The 20,416-nt window shown below is 32.1% G+C and overlaps 1 protein-coding gene across 1 annotated transcript; it reads left to right on the top strand.

Moving 5' to 3' along the window:
* The first annotated feature begins 731 nt into the window (after positions 1 to 731).
* Positions 732 to 16,404, top strand: LOC120338839 (inositol polyphosphate-5-phosphatase A-like). Its single transcript, XM_039406804.2, has 13 exons — positions 732 to 888; positions 2,314 to 2,355; positions 2,793 to 2,893; positions 3,841 to 3,928; positions 4,480 to 4,543; positions 5,654 to 5,757; positions 6,470 to 6,522; positions 9,689 to 9,808; positions 10,283 to 10,367; positions 11,397 to 11,591; positions 11,956 to 12,029; positions 12,399 to 12,513; positions 12,961 to 16,404. Exons 1-13 carry the CDS (start codon positions 805 to 807, stop codon positions 13,174 to 13,176), a joined length of 1,341 nt encoding a protein of 446 aa, XP_039262738.2. The 5' UTR covers positions 732 to 804; the 3' UTR covers positions 13,177 to 16,404.
* The last annotated feature ends 4,012 nt before the right edge of the window (positions 16,405 to 20,416 follow it).

Consider the following 20,416-nt stretch of genomic DNA (forward strand, 5'->3'; position numbering starts at 1 on the left):
TGCCGCAAAACCATGGCGGTATTTCCATACCATGGCCGCTACGGCCAAACCTATGGCGACTGACTTTTTAGCTGCCACAAACCAATGTCGAGCTGCCGTTACCGCGGCAGCAAATTGAAAACCAATGGCTGGTAAAATTTTGCTGCCGTAACCGCGGCAGGCGGGCCGTAAGCACAGGGCTGTCCCTTATGGTGACAAATATTTAGTAAGTTGGAACGTTTTTCTTATGGATACAGTGTTGATGGATTTGGGGTTAGGGTTAGGGTTTAAGTAGATATATTTCCGCATGATCAATTAGAATTTGGTACATTAGTTTGTGAATATACCGTTAATACTGATTACTGAATACAGAATAGCGCTATAAAACCATGGAAAGAGCTGCCGCGGTTCGTTCGTGGCAGGAGCTGCCATGAAGTGGTGAGAACTGCGCCTCGAAAAGTTTGTATAGCCCTATAACACCCCACCTCTTTTTAATAATATAATTAATTGGGTTATTGTAGTTGATTACCTTAGGGTGGGTAATCTACTCTTTTTAAATACCATAATCTTATATATCTGATTATGTAATGCTGTTTTCTAAAAATCTAAAATCATAAATAATACATCTTTGAAATAAATTTATATATATAAAATTTTTTTTAATTTTTGTGTGCCCATCTTTCATAGATTCTCATATTTACATAGTGAGCTAGATCATTTATCTTCTGATTTAATTTCTCTATTGACAGAATGAATCATTAAATAATATAATAGCATAATTTTTTTTTAAATGTGTAACTTTGTATCTATTACGTTAATGCCAAAATGAGCAATCATACTGATGGCGAAACCTTAGACGATGTATCATTTTTAATCATAACGGCAAATGTTGGAACCTTGTTTGAAGATGTAAGTGAATGCTATCATTTTTAAGAGAAGTATGTTGTACACTGGTAATTACCAGATATGATAAATGTGATTTGTTATAAATGCGAAACTCAGTATGCTATCTTGCAAAGCACTTTGAAATCTAGAATTGATCAAATTAGGGGGCTCCCGAAGTATGCGAACCAAGATGGCGGACATCGGAATGTAATATGTGTACTAGGGTAGGGTTAGGCCATAATTTTAGGTATAAATACTACGGGAGGCTCTTGGCTAGTCTTCGAACTGATAATAGGACTAAAATAAGGAAAATTGGAAAAAAATTATCGCCTAACCCTAACCTGTTACTCATGTTACGATCCGATGTCCGCCATCTTGGTTCGCATACTTCGGGAGCACCCAAATTAGTTTTATTTAAGACGCTACTTCACCTCATTATGGTAATCACTTTTGAAACTTTTTAATTCGAAATAGATTATTTAGCCAGGTCGAATACTATTTTTATGATGTGTTAAAAAAAAGTAGATATATAAAACATAAATACAGGTTTTGGCTAGAGCAGGGTTGTGTAAACTGCGCCCCGCGGAGAAGTGCCAATTTTAAATGGTGCCCCCAGGACACAAGTTTTTAGTTTAAATAATCTCGTATGTGCGAGCAATTCTAATCCTTTTGCGTTGCAAAGTCTATACCAGTACCTGAGTACCACTGCCATATTAGCAAAACTAGCTAACAAACTCTGTTGCAAAATACACAATGTTATGAAAAAGGGTTTCTCACTGAATTTGTTTGAAGTCTGTGTGTCAATGAATTTGAATATTAGTTTTTTTCAGAAATTTATGCGTTTTAACTCATCATTTCCGCTGGGACCCCTAATATTTTTTGTGCCTGCAACTACTAGAAAGGGTATCCCAAATAAAGGTGCGGCTCGCGGCTTCTACCAGTTACTTGTATCTGGCCCTCATGCAATAAAGTTTGCACACCTCTGGGCTAGAGACTTGATTTCTTGTAATTATGTAGAGGTTGTATTTTATTAATTTTTTACATATGTGGGTTAGCGGCTAGCGCATCCTGCAAATCGCTTGGAGTGCGCCTGTCATCACATCTCTGATAAGTCTGCAGATTTGCAGGCTTAAATCCCTTGGGAGATATTATGCGTGAGGATCGCTGGATTTTTTTTCTGTCATGAAACGGTTGGTGGGTTATGGCTTCCTCCACCATCATTCCATACTTCTGACAAAAATTAACAACTCCCAAATTTGACATAAGAGTTTTAAGCAGCTGTGGTTTGCCATACAATTAGGCTGGCGAATCATCATCTTTTTTATCCCTGATATAACTCACTGACTTTATGTTGTCTTTGACTATTTTGAAACAAGTAAAGTTATATAGGCCTAATATAAATATATAATATAAATACAAATATAATCATTTCATACTACTTTTTTGTAGCTCTCTGGCCTTGAAGATGCCTGGATACAAGAATTCATCAAGGTATTATGAACTAGTGTGTTAAATGTTTATATCATGTTTAAAAATTTAAAATGAAATCTTGTTTAGAAATGTCAGTGGGCTATAAAAGTATAAGGATATGTATTAAATTATTGAATACAATTCATTGCCTTTTCTGATATTGGCATTCTGAAATCAATGGTAACAACATAAATATTGTTTATGTAATAAAATATGGATTTTTTTATATGACGTTTATTCTCATATTTTGCTCCAAACTAGGCTCAATACAAATGGCCACTGATATTTAACAATATGTAAGTGCTACTATTGTTTGAAAGGATTGGAATGTTTCCAAGTCGGCATTGCCTACCCAATTTATTACGAGCCGAGTATTACTGGAGCCGAGTATTACTGGTACTTTATAAAGCAAATTGTTTATCATGTTATGTGATATTCAAGTGTATTTTTATTTTCAGTTGATCGAGTCTCGATCTCCGCATTTCATTGCACTACACTTCCAGGAAGTTGGTGGTAAAGATTATAAATCGTCAATGTCTCATGTTGATGCTTTTATTGAGTAAGTTACTGTGTGTGAGAGTAATAGATTATATTATACTATCATCTTATTGGAGGTTTTATGAGCATTGTGTCATATATTTTTAAATTTGAATGCTGCTTGTATACTCGAGACTCGAGAGTAAAGTGGAAAATAAGAAACATATATTATTACTTTTTATACAACACTCTCTTTTCTAGAATAATATTGATGTGTGTTTCTAATATTATTTTATTATAATTAGATATTCCCATGCCTCTGGAAGTTTTGTGTTTATTAATATATATACTTCTTTAATTTACAACTTTTCTATCGAAAAACCCTCATTCTTGTTCCAAATAATGATTTAGTATATTTAATCAGTAAAGTATAGATAATTAACTCAGATCATTTTTTGTACTCGAACATATTCTAAAATAAATGAAAATTTTTATGCAAATTATAGATCATAGTATCTAAATCCTTACAAGAGAGTATTGCCTAGAGAACTCTGTTGAAATGGAAACTACTTTCACAAAGACAATGTATTCGTACAACCACATATCCATGCTTCAAACAAATTTGAATTCCAGTGATAGAATAGGAAATTAGAATTTGCATTCACTATTATTTCATTCTCACATTAAAATATTCTGTGGCCGAGCATGATCTGTAGAGTGATCATCAGCATACCATGCTTTGCGAAGAATTATTATTCTTAGATGAATTTACCTATTTAAACTGCAGGTGATAGATCTTCTGTTGTTCCACTCAACTTTCCTTCATTGGTTATTTACAGGGATTTTATAAATTCTCTTCACAATTTTAAAATGTTTATCCTTTGACTTTGGGAGAATTTTTTTAATTGTAAGATGAAGAGACAAACTGTACTTCGAATAATACATTTCATCAGTAATTCAGTATACAGTTTAATAATAATCAGTGAATCAATCAACAATATATATATTAAAACGATTATCTTTTCTTAGGAAAATATTGGCATTGCATGTACTTGAAGATTTTGACACGGTCCGTGGTTATCTCGATGAAGATTTTGATTCCGTGGAGCAATATACGGTAGGACTTAGAAAATCTATAGAAAAATGTGATCGAAATAAATCAATAAAATAATTGAGAATTGTATTTGAAATTGATTTTCTTCTTCATCAACTCCTTAAGTATTAATTGAAATTGCTATTGGGATTTACAATTAATCTTAGAAGTTTTTGGATTACGGTAGTTTAAGCCTTGAGTATTCCTTTCATAAAAATGAAAAAGGCTTGATCATAAATTATATTATCAATAGCCATGAGGATGCCAAAAGTGTAAAATAAGATTTAAAACATCATTTGATTAAGTTTGTATCTCTTTCTAAATGAAAGAAGGACAAGCTTGATGGATTATTCTCTATTGATTACTTTCTGTCAAAGCTGTAGTTATGAAATATGTGAAAAGCATACTATTTTAGCCCAGTGTATTTAAAAATTGACACTTAAAATTTCTGAAGTAAGAGTTTTGTGACTATTCGTTTTAAAAATTTTGTTAAATTCTCTCATTTCTCACTCTGGATTGAATTAATTTTTACACAAAAGAATTTTCCAAATTCAAAAATATTTTCATTTTTTCAGGCACTTGGGAATTTTTACTTTGTCCACAAATCTCTGGATGGAACATCTATATGGAATTATGACAGTAAGTTAATGATGTATATTATTTAGCTTGCCATAATTTTCAGTTGAAATCATAATACCTAAGTAAAGGAAGCTTTCTCATGTGGCCAAGTTTTTCAAATAGTTGTATTGAACTTGGAATCTGCACATCTGATTTAGTTGTCATTCAAACACTTTCATTATTCATGACATGAAAAAGTAAATATACAGGGAGTCCTCGACTTACGACGCAGTTCCGTTCCTGAGACTCGGCGAATTTCAGTGTAAGTCTGAACATTATACTGTACAGTGGTACAGTGCATGAATTACTCTATACACATCGTACTGTATTGTAAAGTATGGTACTGTACACTAAGAAAATGTACAAATAATGCAAATAAGAACTTTATTAGAAAAACAGAAAACAATTCCACATCACGTGAATAAAAGCAAACACTGTACAGTATCTTAACATCTTTTTTTGCTTTGAGTCCATAACAAAGGGCAAAAGAAAAAAAAAACAATCAAACAAGTTACGAAAAAAACGGCTTAAACAAACAAAATGACGTACATTATCACTGAAACTGTGTACAGTACTGTACTGTACCATGTGACTGAAGCTTAGTGATTATTCGTTCATAATCGTAATAGTTCGCTATTGGTCACGTCATTTACGATGTAAATAACGAAAACCAATGAGACCAGAGCACTGATTTTCTTGATCACAATGATCCAGTTTATGGGCTTAGATGTTACAGTACAGTATTATCGTTTATATCTGTATATGTTCGTAAATTGCTTTCGTAACCTCGAAACAGCGTTTGTAACCTCGAAACATCGTAAGTCGCGACTGTCGTAACCCGAGGACTCCCTGTATGGAAATATATAATACTCGTTTTGAATGTTGAAATTGTCAATATATTATCATTTTGCTGAATGGCTTTATATTATTATTTAGCAATTTTACTCGAAACATAGGTAATACCATAGTCAGTAATTTAGTACATGAAAAAATAACATATACCAAAAATATGTCGACAATCATATATATATATATATCCATGTTTGATGCCCCACCTGAGTTCGAATTTGAATCATTCACACATTCTTAATGAAGAAATATTTGCAAACTAATATGGTACCATTTTTTCAGAAAAAGAATTCTCTCCTGCACACGGTATAGAGGTATATGATAAAGATCTCGAAAAGCGTTGGGACTTTATTAAAGAAAAATTTGAACAAGGTTATTTCCCAGATGTGAGTATAATTGAGTGTTTCCATTTATTATCTGCAGGCACATGTATACTCTTCACTGTTAGTTGAACAATAAAATTTTCATTCGTTTTGATTTGAAATATTTATTGGGACTGCTACTCAGTAAAATCATTTTATGTGTCAAATTTTGTTTTTACAAATTCACATCAATTTTTCCAAGAATATGTCTTTTCAAAATTTGGTCACTTTTCTGAATGTACACCATCTCTTTTATTAATAAAGATTCAGAAAGAGTCAGTGAGCAGCAAGCCGCCAGCAAGACTCTCAAATCACTTAGAATTATTTTCTTTATTTTTGCTACTGCATCCTTGTATTATATGCATATTGGTACAGAAACATAGAGTAGTCGGTCCCGCAAAAATTCAATCAATAGCACAATTCTTTCATTAATGTTAGGAATTTTAATAATCTCATATACACTTCTTTATTTTAAATTCCTAATTTTAGAGGAAATCCAATGTATTGGATCAGACAAACTTCATTGTGCTTCGTATTGATCTTGATTTAAAAATGTTGTATGCTAATCCCTACTCATCTCTTGGGATTCGATCTCATCAATTGATTTTTGCTTGTCTTTATTGCTATAATGTCTGACAGTATTTGTTTAATCCTGTTAGGTTAATTAAACGATTTACAGTGAGCCAGTCATATCTTTTTTGAAGTTATTACCAGTAACTCGTTTTCTCTTTTTCAGTGCAAATGGTCACGAAAAGGGTACTCAAGAGTGAGGTGGAAAATAAAAAACAAGTAAGATTTATTTTCATTAAATATATTTTTCTTATATCATATTTTTGAATATCTTCTGTCTTTGTGTATTCCTTATGATTTGAGCATGATTGCTGTACTGGTTGGAAAATAATAAGCCTGACTTAACTTCTGTGGTTCTAATGTGCCAGGTTAATTTTTGAAAAATAATTTTACGTATAGAAATTTTTTAAATTTTGGCTTTTATTTATTACTTATTTCGCAAAATTCTGATCACTTATATTCATTTTATTTTTAGTAAGTCAGGTATGCGTAAGCACTTTATTTCTGAATAGAATTTATTCTTTTCAAGAACTGAGTTAAATGATTTACTTAATATATTTTGATGTATATATATATATATAAAAAATTTGTAAAAAATTGTATAGTATATCCAGATATATATTATATTTAAAATTTGAATGAATTTTAAATCAGAATTCCATCATATAAATCTCAATATATGAACCTGTAGACTGTGATCACCAGTGTGCATTATATTGTACAACCAAAAAAAGTTTTTACTGGGACAGCGTGTTAACTACTACGCCATCGTTATGATAGAGCCTCCCATTATGTTTCCCATAGTATTCGTTAGTAAGGTTTAATAATTGTGATGCCGTAATAACTTCCTGACGTCTGTCATATGCATCATTAAAACCATCCTGTCGCTATTTCATCATATTTTTTATTTGTTGCTGTAATGATAGTATTTGTGAGAATGGAAATACTATGGTGGAGTGGTTGAATATAAATTGATTGTAATTTTTTAATAGATAGGTTCTTTGGCTTCACTTTCATTCCCAACTTGCACAAGATGTTGGTCTGTCACAAACTTTAAATTCCATGATTTATTTCTGTGTGATTGACCAAAGTTTTGTCAATATTGATTGTATGCTTTGTAATGCAAATTAAATTAAATTTTAGAATCTCTTTAGGATTAGATACTGTATATTTGGTGTTATGATTTTATTACCTAAAGCAGTCAAATAGATGTCATTTATAGGGATTTCATTTTCATAGTAAAACAAAAACTTTTGTCAAATTTATGAAAATAGGAAACCAATCAAATCACGATTTGTCTTAACTTTACTCAATTCATTGAATATATATTTACATGTTCTTAATTAAAAATGGCACAATTTACACTATATCCTATATCGAATATTTAAATTCAAAAGTATTATATGAATATATATTGTATTCACAATGGCAGATTGTTCAGTTTTCGCCTTCCCAGGTCCTATGTATGAGATAGAACATTATTTTCTATCGTTTCTGTAATTTCTAAAACACATAGTTTGTGATTTATTTATTATATAATTCCTTCCAATTGTGTGTATGTTCAATAATAAAATAAATCATTATGTTATTGAAGATGTTATTAATAATATTTCATTCTCAATGCATTTTTTATTACTAAGGAGTGCATTAGTAAAATGCATAGTCAAATTGATATAATAATACATTTTTCAATAAATATAGAATGTAGTGAATCCTTAATATGGTTAATGAGACTATTAACACTGTAGTATTATGAAAAATTTCGTTGAAACGTTTTTATCTCTTATGATCTAAATTAATTTAATTAATTTTGAAGCAATGTTTTGATATATTGCTTCAGTAGCTCTGTAATATTTGATATATTAACCATGACCGAATAGGATTATTTGGACCATACAAAACGTATTTTCAATACAGGGCATATTTTAATCTTACTCACACTAAATTAGTTTAATTCGTTTTTGTGTATTTGAAAAGTAACAAGATTTAGCCGTGTCTAGTAGTATTGCTTCAAAATTCAATTAACTTAGCAAGTAATCAATATCTCATTTTCCCAAATGCTTTAATTTATTAAAAAATGCATTAACTCGTATTTATTATGTAAATTTTTTTGGATATAAAGCTTCTTGTTACTTTTTTAATTTGAAAATATTGCCAGCATTATTCGTTATCAAATTTCCAGACTCCTATTTAAACATTTTTCGTGCAAGGTATATAGAACCCCATGCTTGACAATGATACACAAGACAATGTGTGTGAAGTATGAGTTAAAAAAATTAATGGAAATGATAGAGAGAATTTTATATGAAAAATGCACTCATTCTTTGTGATTGTGACTTGTGAGTCATATGTGTCGTCGTCGTCACTGTGGTCTAAACTTATTTATGTATCTGTATATTATGAGTTAGAATATGTACATAGTCATGTCAAACTCTTTTGGGAATTAGACTAACGGAATTTTTTTTTATATATTTTTATAACATTTTGTCTTTGGACAGTGGTTCTTCCTTCTATTACCGTATTCCATTTAAATGTTCTGTCGTTAGGTATTTTTCTTTCTGTGTGTAGGGTATAACTGCAAAAGAGGTAGATATTACTAACGAATTAATAATTTGTATATTTGAGGTATTGAAGGTAAAATTCTATTCAAGCCAGCAAGTTCTTCACCTTGATAAGTGTAAATATAAGAGCTATCTTCCAAAATGTGGAATGTAGTAATTTGAATAAACATTATCACAGTGGTTCCCAAACTGTAGTCACAAATCACAATGCAGTAGTAAATCGTCAGATAGGTTTGAGTGTGACACGAAATTCAAAACACGAAACTATTTCCCTAATAATTTAGTCTTGCATTAAGGACTACTACGAAGTTTAAACTTGGTAAAAGTAATGTTTTACATTATCAGATATGACGCAAGGTTTCAAATTATTTTCCTAAAAATTTAGTCCTGCATTTAAGATTACTACGAATATTAAACTTAGTAAAAAGTAAAGTTTCACATTATCAGATAGATTTGAGTGCGACGCAAAATTTCAGATTATTTTCATGAAAATTTAGTTCTGCATTTAGGACTACTACGAATCGCTGTAGTAGACATTCAATCTCAATAATATCGTTTATGTGCACAGAATCAAGCTCGCGTGAAAGTGCATGTGCATAGCCTATATGGCCTTTTCCTTGTTGTATTTCAATGTCACTGAAGTTCATTTTTCTTTCCAATACATCATGACATGTATGACAGTGTATGCGTTGTTCCTGTCAATTGAACAATTTTATCGTATAGAAAATGAATCACATCTGTCATTTGGGTTTTAATTAAATCATTACATCCATCCTCGTATATTAATCACTGAAAATAAAAAATAAAAATTCTTTTTTTTTCAGGGTTTTCGAATTTGTCAATATTCATTTGTTCCATGATGACAACAATTTAGTTGCGATACAAAGTAGTCCATCCTCATATTCAAGGAGTAGGAAAAGAGCACTTAAATTCGTACTACAAAGGTGTGTAATGGAGTTTCATCATTTGTCATGCACGTAATTATTATCTTCAACAAAACTTCGGTTCTTTTTATTATAAGTGTTACTTCAAAATATGTGTCAATGATTTGCTTGTTATTTTTAAACCATTTTTGGGGGTTTAATATATAATTAACATACAATGTACCAATGTTAGGTGTTGTTGCTGTACCTGTATGTCGTTTTATATTGTATTAAAATCCTGCTTTTGAATTCAGTTCATTTGCATTACTATGTTCCAATTCTGAGTTGTGTATCTTTTATGAAATCTTTGCAATCATTCACAAAGAAAATATTATTATAACACTCATCGCTATCGATACATTTATACGACTTCTGTTGATATTTGATATCTAGCTTGTTTTTTAATTCTTGAAACCATATTGGAATAATCCAAATGAAACATGTTAGTATAATATTCTTTACCGCACCATATGTTCATGCTTTATTTTTTCTCAGGGTTCAATCAGATCCGCCACCCAATGGAAATTACTTTATTTTCGGTGATTTCAATTTCAGACTGGACATCAAAGCATTAGTCCAGGTAATCGTTAGTTCAAATTACAACAATGAATAGCAATAAGTGAATAATAGGTTGGAAATGCAAAAGAAGAGTTATATACATAAATACATGTGCTGCCATAGTGAAACTGTATTATTGATAAAAAAAAGAAAATTCTGATTTAGAATTACTAAGCAGGAATTTTCAAAGGGGGGATTCCGAAATTCTTTGTTGCCAAGTTGGACTTGTAACAGCTATTGGGTCTGGCCTCTTTGAGTCTTGAGAGGTCTAAAAATAAAAAGCGTTTCAATCTGCAAAAAATTGTATGATACAGAAAAATACTTCTTTACATTTCCCCCCTGGCAACGCCCTGCTACTAAGCACTGGTGAATGTATAGAATGGAAGTATGAGTAAATTCTTTATTGTTCTTTTCATTGAAGTTCACATTGTTCATTTCCCTATTCATGGGTTAGTCAGGAAATGCCAATGAATACAAGAGAGATGCTGAACCCATCACTATTCTTATTCACACTACTCGAACATTGAAATGTTTAGCCCAATCCATGCTTGTTATCTGTGCAGGATGCTGTGGCATGCATATAACTATGCTGTGCTAGGGAAATATGAAATTCTATTTAAAGTCTTTAAATATTTGTGCTCTTCTATGAAAATAGTTTTGCTCATAATGCCTTTCCATCAGTCATTTCATGCCTCAAGTTTAATACTGGAAAAACAAAAAATGGAAGCAAAAAAGAAATGCATTTTAGTTAAATTGAAAAAGTTACAGTGCATTTACTTAAAATGGATGTAGTACTATCGAATTGTACTTAGTGAAGGCTCATGTTTATGGCCCCACAGAGAACTGATGGCCCATTTTGAGAAACTTTGATTTATACTGATTTCGTAACTATCGGTTAATATTTTCGATTTATATTTTTCACTCATAATAGTTCATAACCTCAGCAAGGAACTCCTGTTAGTATTCCTATGTAAATAACCCATACAAGTTAAACGATGGACTATATACAAGCTTAACTTTATAATACATAAAATTATTTTTTTAATTCCAGAAATTATGTGCTTCAAGTAAACAGCAAGTCATAAGGTCTCAAGACAATGATGATATTTTGAGACTTTTATACAGAGCACCTGTATCAGGTGATGATGATTCTGATGCCAATAACGATCATTTGTTACTGATGATCGAAAAGAAAGTGTTTCAATATGATCAAAAGTTGCTGCATAAAAATGGCAACTACGAACATGTGAGTGTTTACAACTATTATATTTTTATGAGACATGTCCGAAGCTCTTTACTAGCAGCAACTATTTTTGCAAAGGCCAGACTGTTTTCAGTTTAGAATTGCCTACCCAAATGATTAGGCCCCAATGATTGGTGCCCCAAAGGATGATTATGTTTAAGAAACATATTTAAGCTGAATTTCTATTCATATAAACTTGCGCCAATTTATTGAAGAGAGTGTGTAATGAAGAATTATTGAATTTCCCTCTTGCTGAAGTATTTAGTATAAACCTGTATTTTTTTTACTGTTTTTCACTGTGAATGGGTTCACAATTGATTCAATCGAATGTCCCTTTGTAATGAATTGAATATTCCTCTTCACACAGTTGAGAAGATTTAATGGAGAATCCGAAGATTTATTAACAGACCTCAAAGAATTTTCATTTAATTTTGCACCCACGTATGTAAAATGATATTCAATCTTTCATTATTGGACTTAATTATACAACTTGGCATTTTATGGTATTGTAGTTTTTCCATGTACCTTCTCGCAATCAATATATTGATGCTTTGAAACTGTACATACATTCTCGAGATGACAATGCTGATATTCATTTTCAACTTATCTTGACAAAATTTCAATGTTCCTGAATTTAAAAATCCTTTCAGTTTGGTAATCGCTGCCTTCGCTTTTTTGAAAATATATTCCATTTGAGATCCAATTTGAGATTAATAAAAAAGTAGCTGTGAGCATGAAGTTTATGGAGGCATTACCACAAATACAACACAAATTCTATTTGTCTAAATCTGTCATTTGTTTATACGTTAGTTATCCATACTCTGAAAAATTGAGTGAAGGAAATGAGTACATGAAGACAAGATGTCCAGCATGGTGCGATAGAGTGTTTTTGTCACCTCACGCATGGAACTGGGTTAATAACGAGGTAAAATGTTTGAAACTTGAAATTCACTTGATGGCCTGGCGGGAATACAATGGTGTCAAGATTTTAACTCCCATAATGTAAATTTACTACTTTTTTACCAATGATTTTTTTAATAAGTCATCTATTGTTAAAAATAGGAAATATATTTTTGTATAAGCAATGTCGCATTTGAAGAAAAAATAGCCACTTGTCTATACCAAGCAAGCAATATATTTTCGAAATACCTCATATATTGCCCACTCTAACCTCCCAGTATATAAAAAAGGCGTAGACTCTCTAGAACATGACAAATTTGGTTCATTATAAACCTTGGAAACTTCCCAGCTCCGAGTGCATGCCTGTGTGAAATCTAGTTAAGACCTATAGTAAGGAAAACACTCCTTAAAAAGAATTTCAGATAAATAAGTCTTGTTCTTACGTTCATTAATTATTTTGATTCACATACAGGGTACGAATATAAATTATGATACAATTGGAAAGCAAGTGTGCATGGGAGATCACAAGCCCATATTTCTTGCTTTTAATTTGAATAAAGAAGCTTTTGCAAAGGATGAAGACTTCAATGGCACAACACCTGCTCTTATTGAAGAATCATCGCAAAAAATAAATTCAGATAGCATACACAACAACAACAATTGCAGCAAAACAACGTCAACAGACTAACTGCAATCTTTTTCTTTGTGTCTTATTAGAATAGGGCATTTTAAGTAATTCACGCAGGCTTTTTAAGTAAAAATATTATACGCAAATCCAAATTAGGGTCATAAATGATGCTGAGTGTGACCCAGGTGTGAGATTATATATTGTACAGCTTATTTGTTATTTAATGGTACTATGATTATCACTTGCCTGTATCGAGAGGGGGATACTGAAACCATTACTCCAAAACTGAATTAGGCTATTAGTTTTCCTAACTATCACTGATAAATTTTCTTCATAAATTCTTCGAGCAAACAAATTAGATAATGGTATTTTTCGACACCCAATTCATCATTAACCATCATATTCGATTATAACAAGACAATTTGAAAGTCGGCGATTTCAGGAATAACTTGTGACTGTTGAAAGTTTGAAAAAAAAATTATTCGAAAATATTACAAAAATTGGGTGCTTTTTAAGCTTTTGTTTTATCTTAGTTTGAAGCAATATTACCCAAATTATTTCAGTAAACAGAAATTTGAAAATATATTTTTGTTTAATTGCTCAGAGCAGCTTTTTCAAAGTTTGTCTGGGGCCCTCGATGTTCCCTCTACGCTCGGCCCATTTTGTAACACATATTTGTTTTAGAAAGCAAAATTATTCTATGGATATTTACAAATGTTGTTGAATATTCATTTCCTCTGTAAGTTTTCTATTACAGCCCACTATCTTCAATATTTTATTTATGTCTTTGTTAATAGTAGATAATGAACATTTACACAGAGATTCGATGCACAATGACTAATAATGATTATTTTAATGAGCAATTTTAATCAATGAAAATAACTTGATTAATTTTAATTTAAATGTGAATTTTTTATCCATATTATATGAATTATTCAGTGTTACTCATGTTACTGATTATTCAACACACTTGAGAACTGCGAAGAAATGGTAATATGTTACTATAGGCAAAATCAACTGAATACTGCCATCATCATACTCGAGCCATTTTTTTTTCTCAACACCAGTCATGACAATACCATGATACAGAATTTTATTTCTGATATTAATGGTGGAATTTATTAGTTTTCAGCACTTTATTGTCCAGTTATGCTAAACTAATGTCCATCACTGTTTTGTTAGAAATTACAGACAGATCATTCCAATTTGAATGCTACACAATAATTTCAACCCCCAGTTACTTTATACGTCATCATCTATTCTTACAAAGAGCATAAATGGATAAATGATAGTTAAAACTACGTTGTTTAATGTATTATTGTTACATTGCTACATGCGCTTCCAGAAGAAATATAGTGTTTTACTTTTATCAATTGGAAGTTCCTTTTATGATTGAAGCATGCTTGATAAATTAAATTGTGTAAAATAAAATGTTATGAAACCGGAGTGGCATTTGGGCAATATCTGATAGTTACTGCTGCTTTCATTGTTTTTTGGTATTTCATTTAAAGAAGTGTATGTGCTCTAACAGACAAATATTTCTACTCATTGAAAAGTTGAGATGCATTCAAGCATTTATCCAATGGTAAATTTCAAGAAATTAGTAAACACACAATTTTTAGGTAAAATGAGATATTTCAATATGAAAAGGAAAAACTTGTCATACTGTATTGTGTGTAATTATCAGTTTTCCGAATTTTTTACACCTGACCCTAATCTAGACAGGCTTTGTAAATTTTTGTGAAATACTTTTCTATAGATAGGGCTTAATTAATTTTGTCAACATATCAAATCAGTTGAGTTAAATAAGGATAAACATGTACATGTATTGTAACTTAACATCTTATTCACATTTCTAATTTATTGCATTTTGAATATATAAAAAAAAAAAATTGAGGAACTAAGAAGCTTCCCTGGGGCATACCTCAAACATGCTGCTTTTGTGATTTAATCATGTGATTTGTAAAATTGGCTTGCTATATGTTTGTGGAGAATGATTTTAGATTTTTTATCACTGCTATTTACTGTAAAAGCTGCTTTGTCGAATTAATCTGTTACTTTTTGATCATTTCCAGGTATTATATGGATAAAATAATCATTTTTTTTGCATGATAGTAGTGATTCTTCCTGTATCCTTGCCCATTACAGCTGTTCTCATACAACATCCTGCCATTTTTTATAACAATTTTGTTTATGTATGCGTCTGCCTGATTGCTCAATGATCATCTTAAATATGAGCGAGTTGAAATGTCCAATTTGTTTAGTCTCGCACGTCAACATTGAAAAATAATTTTCATGTTGAAGTCTTTTGCTGTTATAGGCCAGTGACTTATTTTTCATCTCAGCATCTTCAGGGTTTATCAATACTTGAAGAAGCGAATCACAAGACCTCATAACACATCTAATTTATTTTTTCATCTTGTATCAACTTTATATAAGTAGTTTTATCAACCAATTACCTTCAAAATCTAATAATGTTATTGTGAATTTGAATGTTCATGTGGCAACAGCAAGTTTGTTTTTATACAGAAGCATTTCATAAGCAAAAAATCCAAATACGCAATCGCCCATAATTTACATTTGTTCAACCCTGATTGCCTGTTGATTGAATCTTGGTCTAGCAATATATCTACAGGACTAAATCTCTCAGATTTGTGTCATATGCTTATATATGCATTGGCATTTATGCTCGTATTTACTGACGATAAAAGTTTTCTCCATTCGATTTGAATAAGCCTGGAATTGGCATCTTTTTATATTCAATCCATTTCTCTGAATGTTTTTCTACATCAGTAAATATATGAAAATAGATATGCTTTTTTGGTCACTTGCTTTTTTCCATAAATGGCATCGGTGTCTGACTATTTGCGAATTGTCCAAGAGAGCTCCTAAAAATCTCCACTGTACATATACTGCATTGCTATAATCATCAGTAATCCTTGTTTGTTTTCGCAAACTTGTGTCGTCAGTTATGTGACTAAACCTTGAGTATTAAATGATGTTTTGAAAGCAATGTCATATACAAGAAATTACACCTATAGCTGGTAGCTGATTGTTATGATTACTTCCTATTCATCAGAATGTTTTTTAGATTTCTGTGGAAAAAATCATCATTGAGTGGATGGTTATGTCAAATATTTCATGCTAAGTTCAATGAAACATATCTTGCAAGGTGACTTCAATCACTTCGTGTAAATTTGAAACTGTGTTGATTGATTTGACTTTATTTGTATTTGAAATACAGATATATATATCACCGTTTTAAAATATATTACACTAGAACACGAAGTCTGTTTCACTCGTTTTTTTTCGATGATTTGACCAGAAATTTTGTGATTATATGGCTGTAGTTTGCGGGGATAATTCGATGTTGCAACTAGAGTTGTACCTGTCATGACAATCTTAACTTCTGCTACCCAGATTTTGTATACTGTACTTACCCATATGGGTCTGTTGAAATATGTGAATGGGCTTCAAAGATGACGCTATGTAACTGTTCTAAGAATGAGTGCATATAATGTTCACGATAGTCCCTGGAATCCAGAGCCAAACCCTCATAGTAGTCGATTATCTAGATTTTACTGAATATGTTCTAAATCAGTACGGTACCCGGACGTGAACCACGTCAATAAGTTAGTAATCGCAGATAAAAAAATTTTAGTGAACTCGTTCTGTATATATATATATCGCTACCCTCGTGTAACATGTAGAGGCAACCGCTAAATAATACTTGGATTATAGCAATTTACCTTAAAACAAATCACTTGTGATATTCTAATTAAAATCGCTAGTCGGTTACAGCTTCCTCCACCACCATCAAGTCCTTGCATCTGAAACGATTGAAAGGCTAACTTATCCCATACCCGGATTAGACTGATAACCAGTCGAGGGATCGTGGTTCGCCATATGATTTAGCCATATTATCGGCTCTACTCTCCCCCGGAATAAATATGTAAATCCTACACTCAAGACATGAGCCATTTGATGAGGAATATGACATCATACGTTGGCTATTGTTGTACGTACGAATTAACCATTATAAACATTTTTCTGTAAGCGAAAGAGCACAACCACTTTCCCACGATGTTTCGCTAATTGAACAAAATCTATCCCTCTGATTTCAAATACATGAAAATAACATCGACTTGTTGCCTAGGTAGCCTACATCGTTTGACTGGCTCCACGTGTATGTGTCGAGTTGGTTGTATACTGATATGATGTATAAGTTATTGGCTCTATATGTATATTTTTGGCTGTATATGTATATCACGTTACCGAGCCCTTCCGACATGCGCGTGTCCGGGCGTTTCACGGGCATTTGCGTCGGAGTCAAATTTTTGAATTGAACGAAAACAAAAACACTAAATATTTCGTACTATCAAATTCTGTTTCCTTAGCGTTTGGAGATAACATTGTTTTGCCAATTGCCAAATATCAAATAATTCAATTACAGTACAGATATTTTAAGTTTCAAATCTCCTAAAAATAAATATTATACGATAATGGCCGGAAAGGTAATTCAACAGTTGATTCAATTATGAAACAATAGACCGACCAATCTTTGGCCGGATTAAAACAACATAAATCTATACATTATTACATTGCTTTGTACTAAGCTACTGTTGGGTGTTTTTATTTGTACGAATACGGTTTTATTTTTCTTGATCATTATTCCTACCCTTGTTTGTTCAGTAAACACTTCCAACATTATCATACAGAGCGTCATAAAATGACTGACACTGGCGCACCTATGCCGCCTCACTGGCGCTTTTACGACGGCTATAAATCGATTAATTATTGGTTATCGACACACCAATGATTGAATTTATGGCAATAAACATAAAACAAATATTTCCGAAGTCCTTTAAAGTTATGACTTGAATGGGAAATTTTGAAATATAACCTTTTATGTGAAAAGGCAAAGTTTACGGAGGGATCGTGAGCTGATGATACAGACACTATTCAGGAGCAGTCGTCGTTATTCATTACATGTAAATCCTTCTGACAACATTTTTATGTGATAGCTATAATAATTATTCGGTATTTGTATGCCATGCTACTATTCTGATTTTTAAAGATACACGAACTTTTGTTTGTTGACATCTTTAGGATCTCAATCAATATCACAGTTGCAAAGGGGTAAAATTAAGACAATTAAGCACTGAGACCAATACGGCCACTTGGTGTATTCGTAATTTATATAATATCCTTCAGTATAAATCGCATCTAAACTGAAAATTAAGTAAATTATTTTTTTGTTATATGTGATTTCCTGTTGTTGTACCTTCTTGCGGATTTGTTAATTTAAAACGGGGCTTTTGTAGAATTCAGGTAACATTAGTGAACATTCTAAAATGTTTTGTTTTAATTGACATCAACACTCGCGAAGCGAACTGCCATTTTGAAAAACACCTAAATTCCCAGATAATCTATTTGATGATTGCGAAAGTAAACGTAGATGAAGGTGCCAATTGATAGCATAACCCATGCCCTTTTGTCGGCTTTTCACTGCAAACATACTTATCTGCTATATAATGACATTTTGCAAATACGATAAATTAATGAGAGTGGGTGGGATTTGTTAGTGTCTTGTTTGTAACTACGGTTCATCGTTCGATAAAGAAACGCCTGATAAGGACTCAAATGTGGCAATATACTGTTCAAATTTCAATAAACGGTGTGCCGACGGTGGCACGCACACTGGGCGAAAAACAAATAGCAATTAGCCATGAAATGTTGACCGTTTTTGGAACTGATTTATTTGACTTGTGATCAAAAGCAACTAAACGACCAACCTTACATGACGCACGTCACTGAGTCGTTGGTGGCGAAGTCTACGCATTGTAGGGCGATTAATATTGGCCCATACGGGAACGGTGTTTTTTTTTCATTTGAATTAGGAAACTGTATTTGTGTTGCGGTAACAGTATTAATATCATCTCAAGTGCATTTTTCATATAATGAAACTAAAAAAAAATCCCGTTTCTCACAAATACAATTAACCTGTCCTTGGGGTGTGTCGCCATATTCCTATTTTCCTTCATCGGTTAATAAAAATTGGATTCAGGGTCGCATTGGTCGATATTGGTAATACCTCTTATAGAATAAAACCTCAAAATATACCGAAATGAATGGAATCCATATATATATATAAATATAGCTTGGATTCTTAGTCGAAAATTAATTTTAAAAACGAAATCGTTGGCGTTAGCTATTTTTTTTTACAATTCGACCCCTAAGAACCAGAAGTCATACTCTCCATTCCGAGGAATTCAAAATGTCGACGCCAGGAATTTGGCATAAAATTCCGGATCCGACTCCTACGCTACACAATAAACGACAAACTTCGCCACCAAATCCTTGGCTGCAACGTCATATTGAAATTCGTGTAAATCAAAAGAGACAAATATCCTAAAAAGAAAGCATTTACCACGAGAGGTAGTCTTACTCATATAGCCACAAAACGCTGCATTTACATGCACTGTGTGTATTAATTGGTATTAAAAAGTGAACCACCGAGGAAAAGTCATTCAGCATGAGAGCTCATGGTCTTACTCATAAGTTTCAAAACTATATTCACACACTGTGTGCATGGGTATTGAATAATGAACCACCACCAACATTCGATTCAATTTATTACAACATATCTTAGTCGCAGATATTGATTCAGACGTCCTGATGGAGTTTTTGGTCTATAGATAAACATACCATTGTTTACGATGTACTTTACGTCTCTCAAAAGGTTCTTCAATGGTAAAACTTTCACGCTTTCATTAATAGCACTTAACAATATGATTAATTACCTGCAAATTAGTATTTTGTTGGTCATTTCAATTAAACTTGGCTTTATTTTGTTGAAGGAAGGTATTAAAGTGCTTACTAATAGCATAGTGGCGATAACAAAACAAATACTTTTTAGAGGCTGTAAATTTTGCGGGTCTGTCGTGCAGAGATCCTGAATAGAAAATGATTGAAAATTAAAATTATAAAACAAACACGTATGTTGCGGAAAAACTTTTCATAATAGGATAAATAATTCTACTTTACATCTTTGCAAGTTAGACTGTGAGCATGGATGATTTTCTCATCTGTAGCACTCGTGTTCAGCACATGAAATGGACGGTACCGATGGACCGTACACATGGTTCATTTTTATAAATTGTGGTTGTTGTTCTCGTGAAAAATTGGACGGATCGATCTTCAAGAGCCGCTATAGAAGACTCACATGGATCGATGTTTCATCCAACATTTTGAAGGCGCAGAAAAAAGCAATGAGCTCAATTCACCTTTAAGAGACATT

Source organism: Styela clava, chromosome 9, assembly GCF_964204865.1.
Source record: "Styela clava chromosome 9, kaStyClav1.hap1.2, whole genome shotgun sequence".
Classification (NCBI taxonomy): Eukaryota; Metazoa; Chordata; class Ascidiacea; order Stolidobranchia; family Styelidae; genus Styela; species Styela clava.